Genomic DNA, 22,003 nt, shown 5'->3' on the forward strand with positions numbered 1-22,003 from the left:
ATAAACATTTTGTTATGAATTAAAAAATAAATACAAGTTTCAAAACAATTACTCCATTGTAGATTTTTAAAAAGCAGCTATGGAAATCTACTAACACAATTGTTTTGTTTTTTTTTTTTAAGTAACCAGACCGGACCTTCTACTTTGCAGTCATAAGCCCCTTGCAAACCTCTGTGGTCCAAAAATAAAAAAAAAAAAATACAGCTGAAAGGAATGTTGTGTTAGCACAGAGTTTAAATTGGTGGGACATACATTTCATTGCACTAAGGAAAAAACAAACAAACAAACAAACAGAAATCAATTCCGTATATAAATTTCCCTTTCCTCTCCTTACTAGATACTTTGCCTCTCATAAACAAGCCTCTGTATTACGAGGTAATGCCATTGTCTTGACTATGTATAAAAATAATCAAGTTTAAAGGATATAGATCTGTGTATCTATAAACTTTAAACAAGCCAGTCCTCTCTTACTCCCCCATAGGGTCCAACCACTGAGTGCCACACCTTCCATCACTTTTTAATGAATCATATGCATTGCGCCTCTCGCGGAAACCCCCCCCAAGAGACCGGTGCACCTTTCCTAATCTAGGAAAAGGAGCCTGCGCTCAAGTAAGAAAGAGAGACAGTGCAAGTAACGCACAACAGATTACAAGCACGAATACCTGCTCCTTCGAAACAAGGCAGAGTCACAGAAGGCAACAGTGGCCAGCCTGCATGTGTCTTTCGACAAAGGGGAAAAGGGATCCAATTAGGCAGCTGATGACTGATTACTTTTGCAGTAGCTTAAGAAAAACATCACCTGCCGAGCCCTGGGAGACCACCACCACACCTGAAATGAGGCGGGGAGGGAAGTTACAACCGGAGGAGGAAGGGCCAGGAGGAACACTGTACTCGCAGTCAGGATGACCACAGCGCAGGTGGGCTGCTCGTGCGTCCCAAAATAGTGGTAGACTTCTCTGGTGGCACTGGTCAGCACTGGATCCCAAAGGGGCGTCACGGGTGGCAAGAAGTAAGGGGCAGGACTTTCCCCAATCCCAACAAATGAGATCGGAAGAAAACCAAGGTTAATTTGGGTTGCCAACACATGCAAGTTGGTCACTGCCACGTTCTGTCAGTTGAGAAGTGTGGAGAAGGGGGAGGAAGGGGAGGCAGGTAGGACACAAGGCTCATGAAGGAATGATGTGCATTTTTTTTTGTTGTTTTTTTTTGTGTTTTGTTTTTTTTTTTTTCTTCCTAAAGGTTCACAGCTTTGAATAAAAAAGCACATTTATTGCACTTACATTTTATTTTAGACAAGAGTTAATTTAAATTATGCCCTCAGAACCCCCCACCATCCCAAAATAACCCAACACCCAAGTTTGGTCCATCCTGCCCTAGACCCAACCAACACCCATGCCTGGACAGTGGGCTTCATTTTTCCTCCTAACGTTCCTCTGAACTCCCAAACACACAGACAGATTTTCTTTTCAGCTAGGGTGAACACACAAATGCGACACAGAATGACTTTTATCAAAACAAACCCCAACCATTTTCCAAACCCAAACAAAAAAAAAAAAAAGAAAACAATAGTTATTTTTTGTGTTTTACTCGCTCAAAAGTAAATGTCACACCAGGCTTATTCTAAAGTACAGCTGCTGCAAATGTGATAAAACCAGACAAAACGACCGGGCAGGCCACTGCTGGCTCTCAAAGAGGCGGGATGAGCTGAACATGCTGCTGCTGTGATGTGAGGAAGCAAATGCCTAGGTAGTCCAGAAGTTTCTAAACCTTCCCATCAGCTCCCTTCTCTTAGGGAAAGAGCTTCTTTGTGATTTTGTTAAAAAAAAAAACCAAACAAACAGACAAAACAACATCTTCTCACATGTACTTTTAGTGCAGAATTTGGGGTAGGTAAAAGGATTCCAGATAGTTTCTGGAACATTAATAAAATGTTTTTACACTTTGCTTTCTAAAAGGAACAAAACCAAACTAAAATTAGTCTGGTATTTTGTACGAACTGTGCATTTAGACCTAACTTTATAATTCAAAATTATGCTCAAAGTCTTGCCCCAAAGAAGAAAAGGAAAAGATCTAAAAAAGCACTAACAGCAAAACCCCTTCTTTTGTCCTTATGACAAAGTGGTTACACATGACACTGGTACGTAGGTACTGCCAGAAGTCTACGTAACGGGTTTGAAATTTGAACAAATCAAACTCAAACACACCGGCTGTCCCTCAGCTGACCAGACACAAACCATCTCCCACGGTTAATGTGCAGTAGCAGTACGGGATCTGAAGAGCAAGCCTGTCTTGTTGAGGAACTGCAAGAGGCCTGAGGAAGAACTAAGGAAACCTGCTGATCTTCCAGAAAACAAAATTAATGGCACTTTCTAGGCCAGGGAATTAATTGCATGGTCTGATACATGTGGACTTTGATTACCTGAGTACTAGCCATCGATTTCTCCTCATCTAGCTCTCATTTTTCATCTACCATCTCATCCCAAGATGCTATGACAGTGTAACTTCAGGCCTCTTAGAGCTTTGTATTACCTTTCTTTAAAAAGATCTGTGTGTCTTTGGAGGGGCAGCAGGGCTTCTTTATTTTTAAATTAAATGAACCTCATTTAACTTTTGATAGAGCAGCCTTCCAGCAGCAGGTTTACTGTAACTGAATTAGGTATCCTTCAATTCCTAGCTTTGAAATGATCACAGGTACTCTGGGGAATACACGCTCTGCCCTCCTCTACAGAAGTTTACCAACTCCAAACTAGCTACCGATAGTAACAGCTACATGCAAAACTACTGCGCCAGAAGTAAACCAAAGCCACTGCTCCAGTTACAAAGCACCTGCTTTACGTTCCCTTGTACACCTTAAGGTTGCGAAGGCACATGATCATTTGGCAAACTGCAAAGACTCCTTTGGGAGGGATCCCTATGTAAACCATTTAACAGAGGGTCTTGGTCATTCTCTCTTCCAAAGAAAAGATACACGCTCACTTTCACTTGAATTCACCCTTGGTGTACGCTATATTCTGCAGTTTTTAAAGCTTCCTCCTTCCACAGTTCCATAGTTATTTACTGCTGCGATGGTGCTGACCTAGTAGCCTCTGCGTTAGCAGAACTTAAATGCAGAGAAAAAGTTGTTAATAGCTTTGCTCTGCTCTTTTCACGATTTCATTTACTAGGTAAGAAGTAATGAAGCAATGAAGAAAGATCTTTAAAATGCACGCCCAAAGAAATACGAAGTGCAAACGCATTATTAACAAGGCTGCAGCAAACAGAAAGTTCATTTCGTGAAGTTCTATGTAAAATGTGTAACAGAAAATCAGAACACCCAGCACCTTCAGAGCCATGCCGTAACAGCCCACTCATGCAACTGCTTTCTGACTGAACTCTGACTGTACCTAGAAGCTTTGCCTGTCACATTGTGCTACTGGTGGTGCTTTGTTCAACAGGCAGGAGACACGTTGCCTACAGTACTACGAACAGTTTGTGCTACACATGCTGCACTCACAGTCAAGAAGGGAATGAAATCTCTAGGCTGCAAAAGCGTGAAATGTCTACACGCTTCTTCCCTAAATTTAGCCCCTCCAGCTGTCCAAACTTCAACCTGTACTTGTTTGTGAGGTTTCTGGGGATCTGGCTTCCCCAGATGTTCTGTAAAATGCTGGATGCATTTCTATCACCTGGCAAACACAGAAGGAAACCTATTTATGCCTGATCTTCTGTGCATTTTTTCCCCTCGATTTGGGCATTTGTGGAAAGACATTCAGCATTTCATTCATTTTATGTCACGAAGGCCAAATTCTGCCTCTCATGAGCAAGTACGAATCCAAGTGATGTTCAGAGGCCATGATAAGACAGCAGTATTCGGCCTTAAACATTCTGCATCATCATCAGCTGCTAGAGCATTCAAGTACAAGAAAAGATGATTTTCTGTAAGCATAAAAAGCAGAAGTGGATTCATTTAGTGACCTGCATGAGTTTAGCAAATAAGAAATGACTGGGCTAATTGTATCTGGGGCCACGTAGGACTTAATTAAATGACTTTCAAAATAACTAGGCCTTTGAGCTCTTATCATTTGGTTTATGCTCCACTACAATGTTCCCGTTCCGGCAAATATGCTGCAGGAAACCATCACTGACAGGGAAGATGTAACAGCTAACAGGCCTCTTCTAACTGCATGGAAAAAGAAAGGCAGGGGGAAAGGTGTGTGTGTGGTTAATAGACACGAGTAGCTGGGATTGGATATTGGTAGTTTTGCAAATAATTGTTTGATACTAGATACTGTAGAGCTAAAAGCAGTGTGACTGTCTAGATGTTTGTCCCAGCATGCACACACAAAATATGTGGGCACACATTTCCATACTATGCCATGTGCTCGTCGCTGGGACACCACAGAGAAGCTTAAAAAATTTGGTGTAATGGCCATGAATGTATTGGTCATTTCAGTTCACTTCCTTCATCCCACTCCTACAGAGGGCACTCGGTTCTTGTCTCCCTATTCACTAAACATCTACAGGGCACCTTTAAGACTGATTCTGAGGGCATGCAAGACATCCAGAAAAACTCTTGAAGGAAAAAGATGAAAAAAATAATAATCCCAATTATTTACAAACCAAATTTCTTCCAAGTTGTGCATTAGGATTACATGGGACCTCTTACAGACAAACACACATTACTACAGCTATCTGAGGGAAAACAAACGTGAAGACCAGTAGAAATGCATCCTGAAAGGACTTCTCTAAACAGCAGCCAAACAACTTGCACATTCCTCAGGGAAAAAAAAAAACAAAACAAACAAAACAGAAAAACAAAACTACAAACAAACCCCAATACAAAAACCCCAAAGATCACAAGTTACTTATAAAGTGCTTTGCATGGACAAGGATCGCAATCTTCCTTGTGCTTTTCCTATGGGCTCAAGAAGCATATTGTAGACTAATGGGTAATGAATCTTCACAAAAATAAGCTCATTTTAAGCAAAGGTAGAACAAAATTCCTAACGGTTATATTTTAGCAGACAATCTTCTGCCAGCATGACCTTGTAGAAGGAAACTAGGGCTTTTAACAAGCTCTGTGAAACAAACGACTGTTGAACCCCCTGTACATACTTGCTCTGGCAACAGTTTCTTTCGAGAGAATATTAATTTCCAGTATGCCAAACACGTACAAATTAGGCCACAGCCCATGGAGCGCCTGGAGCAGGGTGGAAGGAGAATGAGCAGTGACTCCTTCCCCCTCTGGGAGTCTGTATCTGTAAAGCTCTCACCTGCCTGCTGACCCCAGCCGCCCCAGGCTCCTTCCACCTCTCAGGTATTTGGCCTCAGACCATTGCCAGGGAGCACTGGGACTTCACCTGTCTGCACACCACTGCTCGCTCATTAGCTTCTCCGCACTGGAAAGTGCCTATTGCTACGATTTAAATTCCTGCCAATCTCAATAAGGAAAAAAAACCCTTACAGCATCTGAAGACCCACAGCAGACAAGAAAAAATTGTGCTTTCTTTTTTTTTTTTTTAAATTCATCCTGTACACAAAATCAATTCTATTCATGTACCAACATGAATCACTTCATTCTTGTAGTGACTATTAAGTCATTCGCTATTGCTGTCTTGCTAATGTTTGTGGAATTAATATGAATACACAGTATTTCAGTTATAATTCCCACTTCAGATTAGTCCGGTCCCTATAACCCCAGTAAATATTTACTGACAAACGTAACAGACTACCAGCAACACCGCAGAACTCCAGGGTTTTACAAGCACATTCCACTACTGATGCGTGTTTCTCCCCTCGCCTGGGAGCAACCTTCTGCAGACAGAAACAGCCCAACTCTCCTAGGGAGGGAAGGACAGTGCCCTCACCCAATACACCCACGTTTAGCACGGACACCACATTCACACACATTTAACTCCTTCATTTATTTGTCATGATTTTGTTTAATAACCCCCCTCTCCCACCTCCCCCCCCCCAGCAAGAACTTCCCCGCTACAGTGGGGTCGGTTCTCCTGCCTCACCTGGAGCGGTACAGGGCAGATACAAACCAAATTCTGAAAACTTCTGTTTGAGCTTGAATTCCTTTCTAATGTGGTCTGACTTGCCTCTGTACAAATAATTTACATGTAATACCACATACCAGAGAACTCTGCAAACAGATCACATCACAAGATATTCTACTAGAGGTAAACGATGTGCAGAACTTTATGAGTTGTTGTTTTTTTTCCCTGACTGGGTAACTTGTCAAAAAGCTACCAACCATTTGAAAACCAGAATTGGAGGACAGGAAAACAAAGCACTCTAATGGAGATACCGCCACCTTCATCCTAGTTTGCAAAGTGTACAAAAGGGAAAGGCAAACAGGAGGGAAGAGATGAGAGGGAAGAATGCAATGAGAGGAGAAGTAGTCAGCGTGGATCCAGCAAGTACCGTTTTGTTTTGATCTAACAACTTGCCATCAGGACAAGATGCTCCACATTTACACACGCGCTTATCAGAGGACGTTTACTTAACAGGATAAAAATCCTTTAAAAAAGGCTCTTGAAAGTACCAAACCATATTTTTCGGAATGTCTAATTCTAGGGGGTTTTGTATTTGTATTCAATTCAACCTGAGAACTTTTTCCCCATTTATGAAAACATTACATATTGGTAAGGTACCTGGCACTAACCTGCACCCTCATTTAAAATAAAACTTTTAAAGTAGGTACATACATCATTCAGTCTGTATGAGGAATTCTACAGACTTCAGATGCTGTGGTAGCATCTTTGATAAATACATTGTATCACATGATACAAAAGGAGAAAAAAAATAAAAGAGAGGACAATCTCGCTACATTTCTTTTTTTTTAAATTCAGTTTGTTGCTGGATCAACAAAAGAAGGATCTACCTAATCCTTCTAAAAGATGTTGTATATGCACACATCAAGAAAACACTGGAAGAGGAAAAGGTTAAGGTTGGTGGTTGTTGTTTGTTTTTTGAAGAAGTGATAAAGTAAATCTGAAAAAAAGGTGCAGCAGCATCCCCTTTTCCTTCAGATTAACCTCTTCGCCTTTAGAGTAACATCTTCTCCAGCTCCCATTACCCGATACTTTTCATTTTACTGGAATAAAACCCAATAATATAGACAGATGTACATGTTTGACATTGTAACACAGTGAAAAGGGGATACTGCATTGTCCATAAATCAGTGAGTACACCAGGAAAAAAAAAGACCAGAATGGAGGATGATTCTTTTAAATTAGCACTCATCAGATATTCAGCCTCTGATGGTATGTTGTTAGAGGGAGAAAGCCGACCGGCAGACCATCCAAAGCAAGTCTCCTAAGTTGCAGCAGCAGTTCCGTCCCCTCACGCCCGAGCACCACAGTCAAACCACGAGCGCCCTCTCCTCTCTCCTGGGAATGATGCCAACGGCACAGGCAGCCACTGCGGGACTCCGAATGCACATGGTGGTTTGTGTTGAAGGAGAAACACTGGCAGCAGAGGATTCTGGTTCCCAAAAAGTTACTTTTTTTTCCCATTGTGTTGGACTGGCAGTTCCATTCTGCTCCACTCTTAAGCTTATGGATATCTTTTCTAAATTACTTTAGGTTTTGTGGAGCAGAATAGAGTTTTGATGTTAAGAAACTGTAGGAACACAAGACTTAAATAACAGAGTGGGTGCTGCCATGGTGCTGTGGCTACTTGAACGCTGCAAATTCTCCTGTAGGGGGAGGACAAGAGCTTGGTTTAAGTAGGTGATTTCAGTTACTAGGCGGTCAGAGATTTTCTCCAGACTAGTTGAACATCAGGTTGAATATAAAAGATGTTAAAAAATGCAAACTGTTAAAATTAAAGCACAAAAGAATACATAGTGACAGAACATTGAATACAGACCCAGCATATTTTACCGAAAAAGAATATCTTGAAAGCAAGCTGTACCCATTCTTCCCAAGACAAAGGTCTGAAAGTTCAAGCAAAGTTTAATTCATCATGCATTTGAAAACAAAATGTGTCAGTTTAATTTCACTTTAAATTCCTTATTGCACATATGTCCTCCTGAAAAGCAACAATTGCAATAAATGTGTCAGACTGCAAACTTATTTCTATTCTGGTGTGAAACTGGTTTAATAACAAAGAACTATCTGACACACCTGCTAATCTTAAAGACTATACAAAGTGCCTGACTACTAAACCAGTATTAAAGAATGCTAGAATCTGGTTTAGAGACCAACATAGCAACCTACTGTGAGAAAAACCTCGGAATGCTGAGGTTGCCTGCTCACTCCCAAACCAGAAATTAGGCCTCGCTAATAGGGAGCACAAGAAATAAAGCAACCCCATGCTTCCTTCAGAATTACTGAATAAACAATAATTCTATGTAGTGATCTTCTGAAATTCTACATAGTTTATTTAGTATCAGCATGCCATGAGATAGACTGCTAGTCACATTTTAGAGACGATGAAACTATGGCACAGAGTAAAATTGCTGCCCAAAGCCTAAAGAAGTTTGCCAGAGCACTGAATAGAAGCTGAATCTAAGATATCCATCCTCTTAACCTTATACTTTAGCCAAAAAATTTCGCTGCCACTCACAAAGAAATTGTATTCTATAGGATTTTTAGGGAGGGGTGTCCAACTATGCATAACCAAAATGACTCAGGAGCAAGAGAAATGTACATGTAACTTCTCCTTGTTGGGTTTCACATTAACTTACACCCCTTTCTTGACAGCACTCCTTAGAGCTCCCCTAATAACGAAGGAGTGACAAGCAGACATAAGAGAACCTTTGTTCCATTCAACAGGAACGCACTGAAGGCCATTACGTTCAAGCAACTGCTCCCTATCTTGGTGTTCTTCCATCCTTTCAAGAGCAAGGGTTTTGTTGGCTTTCTTTTTTCTTAAAGATTCTTATTCTGATGATTGGAAACAAACAAGAAATATCCCTGCAAACAGAACTTTAGGCTGATAGCATTAATTCCATGGAGTGTCTTGCTTTATAAAGAAGAGAACCAAGAGTGATCAGCAGTCTGCACGGGGAGGAGGAAGGAAAGGCATCTACAGGGCCCGGTAGGAACAGCTGATCCAACTGACCTAAGGGAACACGAGGAAAGCAAGGAGAAGGCTCTGTGCGTTGTAGGAAATGAGAAGGGAGTACACCTAAGGTCTAAGGCAAGGGTGGCTGGCACAGGGGGCTGTGACAGACCTCAAGCTCTGTGTGTCTTGATAGACTGTGGTGGTAGGTTTAAGTTGTAACGACAAAAGAATAAAAACTTTACGATGGATCTAATTGCCTATTTTACTAGTTGTACCAACAGATAAAGCTCTTGCTCTAAAATACCCTAAATATTTGATAATCTTTCTTGCTTCTCTGTGGCACATTTCACTCATCTCCCAACTCTCTTCACAGTATCTTCTAGAAACACCTAAATTTTTGTACTTTTTTTTTTTCTTTTAAGAGAAGGACAAAATGTCATCAAGTATTGCTTGCAAGGCTAATTTTTAAAAATGACATTCATGCTTAGCTACACTTTCAAAACATGCTCTACCTAATTTATTTTTCAGTCTGCTTTCCTAAACTGCTGATTAAAGATCAATTTATAAACAAGAGATTGCTCCCTCATTACTCATCTTGTCCTTCTGCCCATTTCTGGTAATAATTCAGCTTTTAATAGTCATACAGGGATTTCAGAATATAAAAGACAAACCATTAATTGAGAAAGGGCAATGGAAAAACAGGATGAGAAGTAAAGAAGCATTTTAGATAGAATGGTAGCTATAAAAAGGTGATTCTTCAGACTTTGCTGCCATTTAAGTAAAACCTTAGTAAAGACATTTTCTTTGACAAGTTAACAGTAAATCTCTCCTTTCAAAATTCAGATGCTGATCTGATCTTAAATCAATAGGAGACCAAAATAGGTAATGTGTTCATCTAATAATGGGATTATGTTGATTGAACACGTATAAAATGCAGTTACCAGTAACAGCCTTCCCTTGATGAGGAATATAGATGGCTATACCTATCCACATACAGGAATCCTCCATCCTGCTAGGTGTCGACTGGATTTCCTGAGGAGTAGCTAAAATGCTTTCTGTCACCCTTTCTATTTTATTTTCTGAAAGAAATCCCATCTGTAGGAGAGGGAGAGAGAACATGGGCAACTTCTTCCTGAGACTTAGATGCAAACAGATAAATGAAGTAACTAGAACTGTGAATTCACCGTTCTCTAGCAGGACAGGAAGGTCTTGCCTGAGAGCAATGAATGGGCGAAATGAAAACAGCTTTAGGAATTTGCTCTGATATGGCCTGTCCTGCAGGAACATGATCATCCTGATTCTGCCCTGCTAAATCTTTGGATGCTGTTCCGTAACGGCCAGCGCTAACGTAAACTGGGACTGCTGCAGTCTCACTCTCCCTGCTGACCTGAGCTGCAGAGCAATGACCTGCTCGTTGTGCCACAGCAGCACTTGTCCCTGAGGCAAGATGGCTCAAGGAGCTGGCCTAGCAAATGCCAGCTCAGGCTGGTGGACAAGGAGAGTTTTCTAACAATTTTTTTGAGAGCTGCTCTGTTGGTGGTGGGGGGAACCCCCTCAGCTCTGTGGAACAGACTTGTGGAACTGGAGAGCATCTGCCAGTGCAAGGTTAAGGAGCTGGGCTGTGGTGGCTGCTCCAAATGAGATCAGCTCACCATGAAGCTATGAAATCACATCCTTAGTGATTTGGGATGTGAAAAAAAACAACAGGCATTTTTATTCATTGTGAGCCAGACATCTGACGTGCTTTTTACCAAGCCAAACTTCATATACTTCCTTTGACTGGTAACAAAGAAATGCCTTTCCAAAGGATGGATAGCATTTGAAAATCTACACTTCTTCAGAGCCCTTTCAAGTTAGTTGCTACAGTCTTTTCACGGTCGTCACATGCAAAGCAAGTGGAAACAATTTTAAATGCACACTTTAAAAAAATCTGTACTAAAAAGATGATCAAGTTCTTTCACGTTGTATCCAAAGAATATATTATGAGGACAAGTTCTGAGCAAACCTGCCGCCTCTGATTCCTGAAGGATTTAAGATGCAGTTACCAATTTCTACTCTTACAGATTTGTAAGTTATGTGGATTCATGAGGTTACTAATGTATATATACACAATATCTTAAGGATACTCATTATCCTGGAGTAGATACCACATTTCTCAGAAGAATCGTAAGGAGAAGAATGGTTCCCTTCCAGGCTCATACCAGCCTTATCTACTGAAGTAGAGAGTAACTGACTTATCAAAGGGAAACAGCAAATTCCAACACCTTGCCTGGATTACATTCACAGGGACAGAAAAAAGTATAACAAAGGAGTTTTCTGTTGGATCTTGTGCTCATCTTCTAGTATGGATACCATCCACTGGCTAAATACAAATTTGGAACATACACTGATGTAGATAATTAGTATACTCAGAAGAATATACAGCAGTGTTTATGAGGATCTGGTCCTTCCAGAAAGTACCAAGACAGGTTTTGTTTCTATACTGAGATGCAGCGAAGCAAAGGAAGAAAGAATCTCACATAGTATAAATCACCCCTCCAGAAAAGCCTGGAATTCCACAGACCTGTTTTCAGGACTGATAGGTATCTGTTTCTAAACAATATAGCTGAGTTGCATCTTTGAGAACACTGACCTAAATCCACAGGTGTATTTAGGTGTCTTCCCCTACATACGTTCCCAAATCTAATTGAAGCAGCAATTACAAACTACAGAAGTTAAAGCCCTAAATGCCTTTATGTCAGATAAAGTTAATGATCCACAAAATCCAGCCTCCTTTTAGGCTTCACAAAATGTTTACTGAGAAGCTAAGATCATGTTATGGCCATGGATCCCAAATCACGCTCAATGCGTAAGAACAGATGACACAGGAAGAATTCTAATGCTCTGACCATACAGCAGGAAATGGGGTCAAATGTGTCTAATGATGACAGCATTCCCTCCCCCATAACTGTAGTTCCTATAGCACAGAAGAACAATCTTAATAACAAGGAGGATAACACTACTTGTATTGAATACCATACCCCAAAGCTTAAGAAACATTCCTCCTCACTGTCTAGAATAAAAAAAAAAAAAAAGAATTAATAAGAGGGGAAAAAACCACTTAAATCCTGTTTTCATTTTAAGGTAAGCTTGCCAAGACAAAGTGAAGCTACCAGAAAGATGGGAAACAGATTTTCTAAAACAACAACTTCAATCTCCATAACTATTTCCACAGAGATAGATTTCAACAGCTGACTTTTCTTTACTAACAACATGAGAAAAGTTAGTTCCCAAGCTGTTCCGACAGTAGAAGCCAAAAAGACCATTAGAATCTGGCCATAAAATGTAGAAATTGCGTACATCTCTTCAAGCTCTCTAACTCTGCCTCCTGTTTTAAAAAGATCAGTTGCCAGACAGCAGAAAAGAAAACCTTTTTTGAATTTCTGATCTATTTCAAAAACTATTGGTAGCAACATGCAAATCTCTCTATAAGTATATAAATCAGAAGCCACTAAGAACACTCCTGGCCCTTGAAGTCGTAACGAGAGCAGCAATAGCTTGTTACCGATGCAGAAGAATCTGTGAAAATAGCTAGCAGTTTAAAACAAACAAAATCACGTAACTAATTTAAAAATACGCAAGAACACAGTCAATAATATTATTGTTTTCATATCTGACATTAAAGACTGATACAACCTGAACCACTACTCCGATTCACCTGTTCCAGAGGAATGCTCCTGAGAAAAACACGATCTGTGAAGTGAGCTGACAGGATCTCGGTAAGGTGTCTAGCTTTCTCAGTTAGATATCTAGTCTAACTGATTCACAACTACCAAACTAGCAGCTTTTCTATGGTACTGAAAAACCAATTCATCACTGAACAGAAGCATGTTCAGTGGTATTCTCAACAATGTTAAAGTAATTAAAACCTTCCATCTCAATAGAATTCATGGCATAATACTGATTTCCAGGAAAACAACTGATTTTTCAAATCCTCTTTTCCCATTATGGGTTTTAGCAGCCTTTTTCTCTTAAAGTATTTGGTTATGCTTGAGATTTAAAACATTTTTTTTTTTAATTTTGAAATCCATCCTAATTGAACAGTACAGCCACCATTACCAGTAATACTTTTCCAGTTCAGCAAAAGCAGATTCAGAATTTCTTCTATGTTGCATTGTAATAAAACATTTTAAGATGGTCTAAACTATAAGAAGGTATTCAGTCAAAAATAAAAAATAAAAAAAACCCCCACACCACCACCTCTCTGCAAGAAGAGATGTTCTCTAAAGAGTACTATTTTAAACTTCAGCTTTCAAAATAAGAGTCACATATCTCTAAGGTCTTTCTTTGGATTCTGTGTTGTATCTGCTCACTTCTGCTGACCATAAGAAGTTTTGACCGTGCTCAGCCTTGAAGCTAAGTTTATTTTTCCAATTGTTTCCCACATACGAGTAGCATTACTAACTGAGGAATCTGAGGCCTATCGCTCAAACATAATGACCTCAACTGAAGTTAAAAAAATCCCACCACAGCTCGAGTAGATCAAAATCAAATACGCTCCTGAGTAACTAATTCCGACCACTAAATTAGGCAAAAATGACACAGGCAAGCAAAAATGACACCCAATGACCTTAAGAGGACTTTTGCTTGTTTTGAAGTGACTTTTCCCATATCTCTTACATGACCTTATAATTCTTCTTGCGCCAGCTGTTCCCAGGGCATTCCTTACCAACAGACTTCGTGCTCAGGACATTTAATGCCCAGCGTTAGGAAGTGAGTCCTCATTCCCTCAGTAAACCTTAAAAACACAGCTGGTAGGAACTGAGACCGTACGTGTGTTGCACGCACAGGAACACACTAGCACACAGACACACAGGCACACGCTTTCACATTTCTTTTCAGTGTACTGGAAACCCACCGTATCCCCCTGCTTGAATGGGTGTTTTTGGAGAAGCACAAGCATATAGACTGAAATCCTCTGTCTGGAAACCAGCCCGGTTTAATGAGGGCTCAGATGCACTGCGGTGAATTTTTGGCAATGACCGGGCCAGAAGCTCAATGGAGGCAAGAATCTGAAATCGGGAGAAAATAAGTGATCAAACCTGCTGATTCAAAGTCTCATAGAATCAAAGGGAGAACATTAATTAAGTACAGCAAAAACATTTATACACAAAGTTAAAGAGAAACTTTTAAAAATAGATTACTGCATTGTACTCTGATGTTTATATCCTCAAGAAGCTGAAAAGGACCTCTTGGGAAGAAACTGTCTTATTTTTCCCTTCAAAAGGCCCTATGGATTTCCCTCTGTAAGCACAACGAATATAGGTGCCTTTTATTTGCCTCCTTGTTTAGGCACAGGTACCTTATCCCTACCACCGCTGCACATGAACACAGCTTTGGCAGCGGTTTGCCTAATACCGTTTACCATAAAGCCAGCAGGGGGAGCTCCTTATTTTTGGAAAACGCTTTGATTACATCCCAAACAACAACAAAAAATAAGGTGTCCCCCCCCAAGCTTTTAGAAATCAAACCTTCATCACGAGGCACGGTAAATCGAGTTTTGTGAGAAAACATTCAGTTTCCCTCTACAAAGCTTGAGGGAGAACAAGGAGGAGGGGTATAAAGATTTCTGAGAACATACAGAGCAAGTTCTAATTTGTGTGGCTAATTGTGATCATTAATTTCACTGTCTCCCAGTTAAAACTTTCTCCAACACATAAATGCTTTTCCAGCTACACAAGTAATTTTAACACCTGCTTTTTGAATTGAAAATGAGCAGGAAAGATGGGGAAAAACTCTTCAGTAGGGCCTGTTGTGACAGGACAAGGGGTAATGGTTTTAAAATAGAGAGAGGTGGATTTAGATTAGATATTAGGAAAAAATTTTTTACAATGAAGGTGACAGAACACTGGAACAGGTTGCCCAGAGAGGGGGTGGATGCCCCATCCCTGGAAACGTTCAAGGCCAATCTGGACGGGGCTCTGAGCAACCTGATCTAGCTGAAGATGTCCCTGCTCCTTGCAGGGGGGTTGGACTAGATGGCCTTTAAAGGTCCCTTCCAACCCTAACGATGCTATGATTCTATGATTTCTAATTAAACAGCACTAACCAGGTACTGAATCAGTACTCTTATGAAGTCATGCTACAGCACTAATAAAAAAAAATGTTGAACTGGCCAGTGAGTGCATAACTGATCTTTGTTTTTAATATTTGAATTGTAAAGTCTACTGAGAACTAAAGAGGAACATTTCTCACCTGTGGAAAAAGGGGTCTCTCATCTCTTTTCTTTTTTAAGCATTCTGCCATTAGTCTCTTCATAGCTTTTGGACAGTTGCTCCGTACTTTGCTGAGGTCTGGAGATAGGTATCCTCGTCCCACCATAAAAATTATCTTTATTTAAGGGGAAAAAATATGAAAGGGGAAGAAGATGAATCCACAAAATGAACAGTAACAAAAGATGAACATTTTGCTAGAGTGTTTTAGTCTCAGCAGCAAGTTTTCTGTTCCCAGGAAACATCTGTTATTGAAATTGCCAAGTTTCTTACAGTAATGCTTGCTAACCTGTTCAGTACAGAGACAAAATTAGATTTGTCCTCCTCCTCCTAAGAAAGATTTCTGTGAAACTTGAACACTAGTAAATGGTTACCATTTATAGCAATAACCATCTAAGGCACAGTCCTTTGGTGTCAAAAATTGTTACAAAACCAAGAATAAGCAACTCTGTGGCAGGAAGAGAATGCCTAAAAATAAATATTCTATAAAAATAAATATTTTGTTTTATAATATAAGTCAACAGCAAGTGCACACTGAAAGGCATTTTAAGAAACACACGACTTTGGATAGTAAAAATCTGTTTCTTTCGAGAATAAATTCCTTCATGCTTTTACACCCCACAAGCTTATTCTTGACATCTGACCACCCCCTCCCCCTAAAAAAAAACCCACAAAAGAAAAAGAGAAACTGCCTCTCCTCTGTAGAAGAGGAGACAGACAGACTTTGCATTTTTACAGTAATTGCTTTAACATGGAAGGCTTATATTTCACCTGAAGATAAAACTTAAGCATAAACCAAAGTAAATTAATAGAAAGCAGGAAAGCAAAGTATAAATATGGTTAATGCTCTCTTGGATATATAAAAAACCATCAAACATCATCATATGAAACCAAGGTCAAATGCAATGTGGTTTGAGTACCCTAGTTGTGCTGACACTAAAAAGCCCTTTCAAACTAGCTAATCAAAGATCCATTCAAGCTGCAGCAGATAATCACTAGCTTTTCTGAATACTCAGACAGACTCTGCAGGTGTATCACACCTTATATTTAATGAAGTGTAACTATTTTGTATCTTGACACTGGCAAAAAAATCCACAGAAAAACCCTACATCTCAAGCAAGCTATACATGTTATTTACACTAACACAATTCTGGTCCTTTTTCAACTTTCTGATTCAATCGCATCTGTGTTGGCATCAAGGAGGAGTATAAAACTCCCATATGGTTTCCTTAGAAATCCCCATGTGCCAGAGCAGCGTTTCATAGTAAAGACTTGTCTACTCCATCCCTTACCTCTGCTGCAATGAGGCTTAACATCACCCAGAAGTTACTCTTTTCTAAATAATTCCATTACTTAAGTTGAAATTATTCAAAACCTGTTATTATTTAAGTTTCCAATACTCTCTTTACGAATAATATAGGGACTAAACTTTTAATTTAACTAGAGAATAGAGAATATCATTACAAGAACAGTCCTAGGCTGTCTAAAAAAACCGGTGAGAGAAACATTGAGGTGTAACAAGAACGATGCTTTGCTCACTAAGATTCTTCGTTATGTCGTAGCAGCTGATGTAGATGCACCAACACAGAGTAAACAAAATTTATGACTTTTCAGACAACAGACTAGGAGTGACAAAATTCAAGACAACAGATCACATTTATATGTTGGCTTCACTTGCAATTTAAAATTTGCTTCAGCACTCAATTGTGAGTATCCACACCACTGAGTTCATCTTCCAAATCTCAAAAGGTAAAAACAAAACAAAGCCTGAATACTGCTTTTAGAAGGCTATATCAATCTGGCCAGAAACCTGGACATTTCCTTTCTTTCAAAAGGAAAAAAAAAAAAAAAAAGAGTCACTCCGAATTTGATGAATTGGGATGAAGTGTTCTGACACATACGGAAGCAGCCTTATAAAATGGCATTCACAGATGAACGTTGCTATGGTTGCAATTCTCAAGTACTGACAGTGAAAAAACAAGGGATGGGGACTCAGATACAAAAAATATATCGTCAGCTAGACGTGGAATAGTTTACACCAAAGATCTAGATGCACAGATACTATTTTCAGATTAGACAGAGAAATAATGAATTGGATATGCCTTCGCAAACATGCTTATCCTGTGGAGACACATTGCAGGCGCGTGGTATCACTAGATTTAGGGAATATTTGTTCACAATTAAGTAATCTTCTTACAGGATTCACACTCTCTGCAAAGTCATACACTCCATCAAGCAGGATTTGAGAAATCTGGATATCCTGAAATTCAATTAGGTGCTGTATGCATTTCTCAAGATCAAAATGAATATAAAACATTCAGCAAGATGATTGCAGTTCCACTTTGTGAATCCTGTTGCTGAACTATTACTCAAGGCAAGGTGGGGGGAAAGCGGAATAACTGAACATATGGAGGATCATTTTGCCTTTGCAGAACTATTCTAAACTAGATTACTATTAAGTAACCTGCTTTCTCCCTAATAAGTATCCTGGCAACCAGCTCAGAGGCTGAAAATCTATACTTGAAGTAAAAAAGAACAAAAAAAACCTCAAGAGAAGTAAGTAAATTGTTGCTATGTGGCTGAGGCAGATATAGAAAATGCAGAAACGTCATCTCATAACATCAGAATCAGAAACACAAATCAAACACACACAACACCAGAATGTGCACTTCACAAGGCTGAATCAATCTGCGTTTCAGGCCGCAGCTGACTGGTGTCAGTCCCTTCCCTTACCTGGTCCCTGTTGTTGATCTTTGAGTATGGTAACTGTCCAGTCATCAATTCATAAAGAACAATCCCAAACGCATACACGTCCGACTGAAAGCTATATGGGTTTTTATCTTGCATCCTAATAACTTCTGGTGCCTGTACCATAAAAGGAAAGAGTTAAGTTTTTATTTCACCATGTCAGGCTGCACCTCACATACCAGCAACAAACCATGGACTTGTCCAGAGTATAACAGATGCAAGGTCTACTTTTGCTCTCAGGTATTTCCAGGTCCTAATATAGAGTGGATGTTGACATTAATCTCAAAATTCATTGGTTCATTTCAGCTGAGTGATCCCTTTATTCCTCTGCGACAGAACAAAATGACCTTGTCCAGGCCGAGAAGCTATTTTGAAACTAGAATTATAACAACATTGAAAATAATGCCAACTAACAGAGCCTTCAGTTTTTTTCAGGGAGTAAATGAGAAAGCAGAGTGGCACAGGAAGTTGTAACTATACTTCTTAAGGAAGTTGTACAACCTCTTGAGAGTAACCATGTTTGAATCCTTAAAACTTAAGAGCATCTTACTTTTGGCAGAGCTAGTTCCTCTACTCCTTTGCAGGATGTTTACCATGGCTTTTCTCACCTTCTCCTCAATCTGGGATTAATCATACCCTTTTTCCTTAGCCACGGCCACCATTTTCTTTTCAGTTTAAACTTCAGAATAAGGAATGAAGATACTAAAGTTTTTTTTTTGCTGACTACTAGAAAACATACACTTGAAGAAGAACTGAAAAGTATTCATTTAGTACTTTTATTACTGCTTGTCTTTTCCACCTTAAGACAGCTTGAATATGTCAGTGTGCTTAGAAACTTTGCTTAGAAAAGCAATTGCACTTGTTGAAACAAACACCCCACTTCCCCCTTACTTACCATCCATAGAATAGATCCAGACAACTGTTCAAACTGATGGGATCCGCTCCATCGTGATTTCACTGTAGCTAGACCAAAATCACCTATTTTTACTGTGAGGTCTTCATGAAGAAAAATATCTAAGAGGGAAATGTTAAGGGAAAACAAACAAGCAGTACTGGTCCTGTCCTACAAGAACAATAAACAGCTACAAATGTGCAACATTAGAGATAACAGTTTTAACCATTCACCACCACTGAAGAAGGTTTTTGTATAACACAGCTTCTAAGCAGCCAGTGTGGTAAATTATGGTACGTAAGGGTTACATAAGTAACGACTGGGCCAGTGCTGAACAGAGTATGGCCCAGGTGGCATCCTTTAAATGCCAAGTACTTTCTTGAAATGCCAAGTACGGGAAGAGTTGAAAATATTCCATGAGTGAACTAGTGTAATCTTTCATTACATGTAAAAAACAAAGGACGCAAAAATCTTTGTGATACCATGTCATAGTTCAGCCCTGACTGGGACCAGACTATGGAATTTCTCTCTCGCTCCCCCCACCCTCCGAGAGAATAGGGGGAGATGATATAAGGAAAAACAGCTCAAGGTTTGAGATAAGGACAGGGAAAAAATCCTTAAAGTTACCATCACGGGCAAAACAGACTCGACTTGGGGAAAACTATTAATTTATTTCTAAAACTAGCAGGAGAATGAGACAGGGAACAAGATAACCTCCCCCCACCCCTCCCTCTTCCCGGGCTTAACATTATCTCTACTACATTCCCCTCCTGAGCGGCACAGCAGGGAGAGGGAATGGGGGTCGCGGTCAGTTCATCATGTGTTGTTTTACGCCTCTGTGTCATGGTTGGGGGAAGAACTCCTCGCATTCCTCCCCTGCTCCATCGTGGGGTCCCACCCACGGGCCACAGTCCTTTGTGAAACTGCTCCAGTGTGGGTCATCTCTTCCACGGAGTGCAGTCCCTCCAGAACAGCTGCCCCAGCGGGCCCTCCACGGGCCACAGCCTCCTTCAGGCATCCACCTGCTCCAGCGTGGGGTCCTCCACGGGCTGCAGGTGAATCTCTGCCCCTCCATGGACCTCCATGGGCTGCAGGGGGACAACCTGCTCCACCATGGTCATCACCATGGGCTGCAGGGGAACCTTGGCCAGGAGCCGCATTACTCTTCCCCCTCCTTCTCCACTGACCTTGGCGTCTGCAGCCGTTCCTCACAACAGGCTGGCAGATGCCTCTCAGGATCCTTTTTACATCTTACTCACTTCTCATCTCTTCTCCACTTCTTGCAGCCAGGCTGGGCTGAGTTGGGCCCAGTAGGCCGCCTGGTGGGAGGCCAGAGGGTGAGGCCTGCAAGGCCCACAAGGCTCACGCCTCCCCCTCTCTGCCCCCCGCTCAGCTGCCTCACATCTTCTCCTCCCTTTTTTTCCTGTTTTCCCCTTCTTAAATACGTTATCGCAGAGGCGTTATCATGGAACATTCTGCTACCAATTGGCTCGGCCTTGGCCAGCAGCGGGTCCGCCCTACGCCCGGCCGAGTCCACTGAACAAAGGGGAGCAACTTCTAGCAGTTTCCTACAGAAGCTGCCACCTTAGGCCCCCCCTTACTAAACAAAACCACAACATACCACAACAAAACTTGCTATGTTATTGCAATCACATCAATAGAAACAATTAACATTCCTTACTTTACTACTAGTGATATTACCCCTTCTCAATGAAATTTCAACTCTGCAAGTATTCACACATGACCAGCTTTTCACATGAGTAAGTTCATTTCTGGCAGAAAAAAAAAAAAAAAAAACAGGAATGCTGCCACGTTCCACAATCACATCTCTGGGAAAGGATACTATTACTCTTGAGGTCTCTGTGGATGATTGACTTGGCATGCAAATAACTGAAAAGGAACATCATAGATTAGGTGGATTAAATGATATTTCACTAATTAACAACTCATGATTCACTGTATTACTGAGAGATAAATTCTGTAGATATTCAAATTGCACATATTTATCAAGGTGGTTAAACTTCAGTTAACCATGACAGCTCCTGCAACAGTCACAGGAAAAAACCAAACATAAAATAAAGCTTAGATTTCCAGCTCAAGCCCCACGGCACTGAAGAATAAAATAACAATTACGCACCAACTTCTGCTTTTCAGTTCTAACTCAATATTCAGAACAACAATAAAAGAACTTGAGTAGTTTTTGACATGCCATTCAGTGCTGAAGGTTCTGCCTCCCAGCCTTAATGGTGATTGTCAAGACAGTTTTCGAGCTATTCACAGCTTTAGGTAAAGTGTTTCTAAATTGTAGGAGCTAAATGTCTCAGTGTCTCAAGTATGTACTCAGTGTGTACTCAAATATGCTGACTGCTTTTTAGTATGGGACTGGAAGAAAGATCCCCTGATTGCAGACTGGATAAATAGACTGCAGGGAACACAGAAGAGAGTATTTGCCCCACAGCACAGATAGAGCCTAAATTAAACAACCAGTCTCCCATGGCTCGCTGTTTAGTTGATGAGATTGGCACATACCTGCTGGAAAAGTCCCAGTTTATGTCTCTGCTTTGAATCATGCTCATAAAACTGCTTCTGCATCTCCACTACCTACAGAGGGAGCCTGGGGAGATGAGCAGGCTAACAGATGGCTGAGGCTGGTTGCTGCAAACACCTCCCCACCTCTTAACGGAAAATGTAATAGAATACTTAGTAGAAAAATAGCACAATTAACTGCAATCATTATAGTGGTTTTCCAGCTAGAGGCCGATTTCTCTGATCTTACATCAGTGTTCTGATTTTGACATACGGTATCAGGCTAGTTTTGTAAATTCTCACTCAATTGTCCGCTGTGGGAGTAAGGATTACTTAACAATCCTTAGAACAAAATAGGTGTGTTTTCTTCAACTGCTGAAATCTATTATTTAGAGAGCTACAATACTTATAAGACAAAAAAAAAAAATCAATTTTTTTTTGCTAACAGAGCTCTCTGTCTTCTGCACTATCTTACAGGATTCTGTCCTTTCATTCACAGGGTTTTTCTTTTTAAACTACGTTTCACCTCCTACCATAAGACTATCTGCATTGTGAAGATCATAAAACCTGGAACAGAAATATTTGCTCA

At 40.4% G+C, this 22,003-nt stretch overlaps 1 protein-coding gene across 3 annotated transcripts in view; it reads right to left on the minus strand.

Annotated features, from left to right (window-relative positions):
* Positions 1-1,820: 1,820 nt before the first annotated feature.
* BRAF (B-Raf proto-oncogene, serine/threonine kinase) overlaps positions 1,821-22,003 on the minus strand; it is a 91,973-nt gene continuing 71,790 nt past the window's right edge. For 2 of the 3 annotated variants that reach the window (XM_086754873.1, XM_086754859.1), the window contains 6 exons: positions 20,732-20,778; positions 18,892-19,010; positions 17,982-18,113; positions 15,232-15,366; positions 13,895-14,048; positions 1,821-7,684 (listed from right to left, as the gene is read on the minus strand). In XM_086754873.1, coding sequence (XP_086610999.1) covers positions 7,662-7,684; positions 13,895-14,048; positions 15,232-15,366; positions 17,982-18,113; positions 18,892-19,010; positions 20,732-20,778 — 610 coding nt within the window. In that variant the 3' untranslated portion in view covers positions 1,821-7,661. The remainder of the gene's footprint in view (positions 7,685-13,894; positions 14,049-15,231; positions 15,367-17,981; positions 18,114-18,891; positions 19,011-20,731; positions 20,779-22,003) is intronic. The other variant, XM_086754865.1, reaches the window with a different exon arrangement.

The sequence above is a fragment of the Chlamydotis macqueenii genome, chromosome 1, assembly GCF_036417535.1.
Source record: "Chlamydotis macqueenii isolate bChlMac1 chromosome 1, bChlMac1.mat, whole genome shotgun sequence".
NCBI classification, from domain to species: Eukaryota; Metazoa; Chordata; class Aves; order Otidiformes; family Otididae; genus Chlamydotis; species Chlamydotis macqueenii.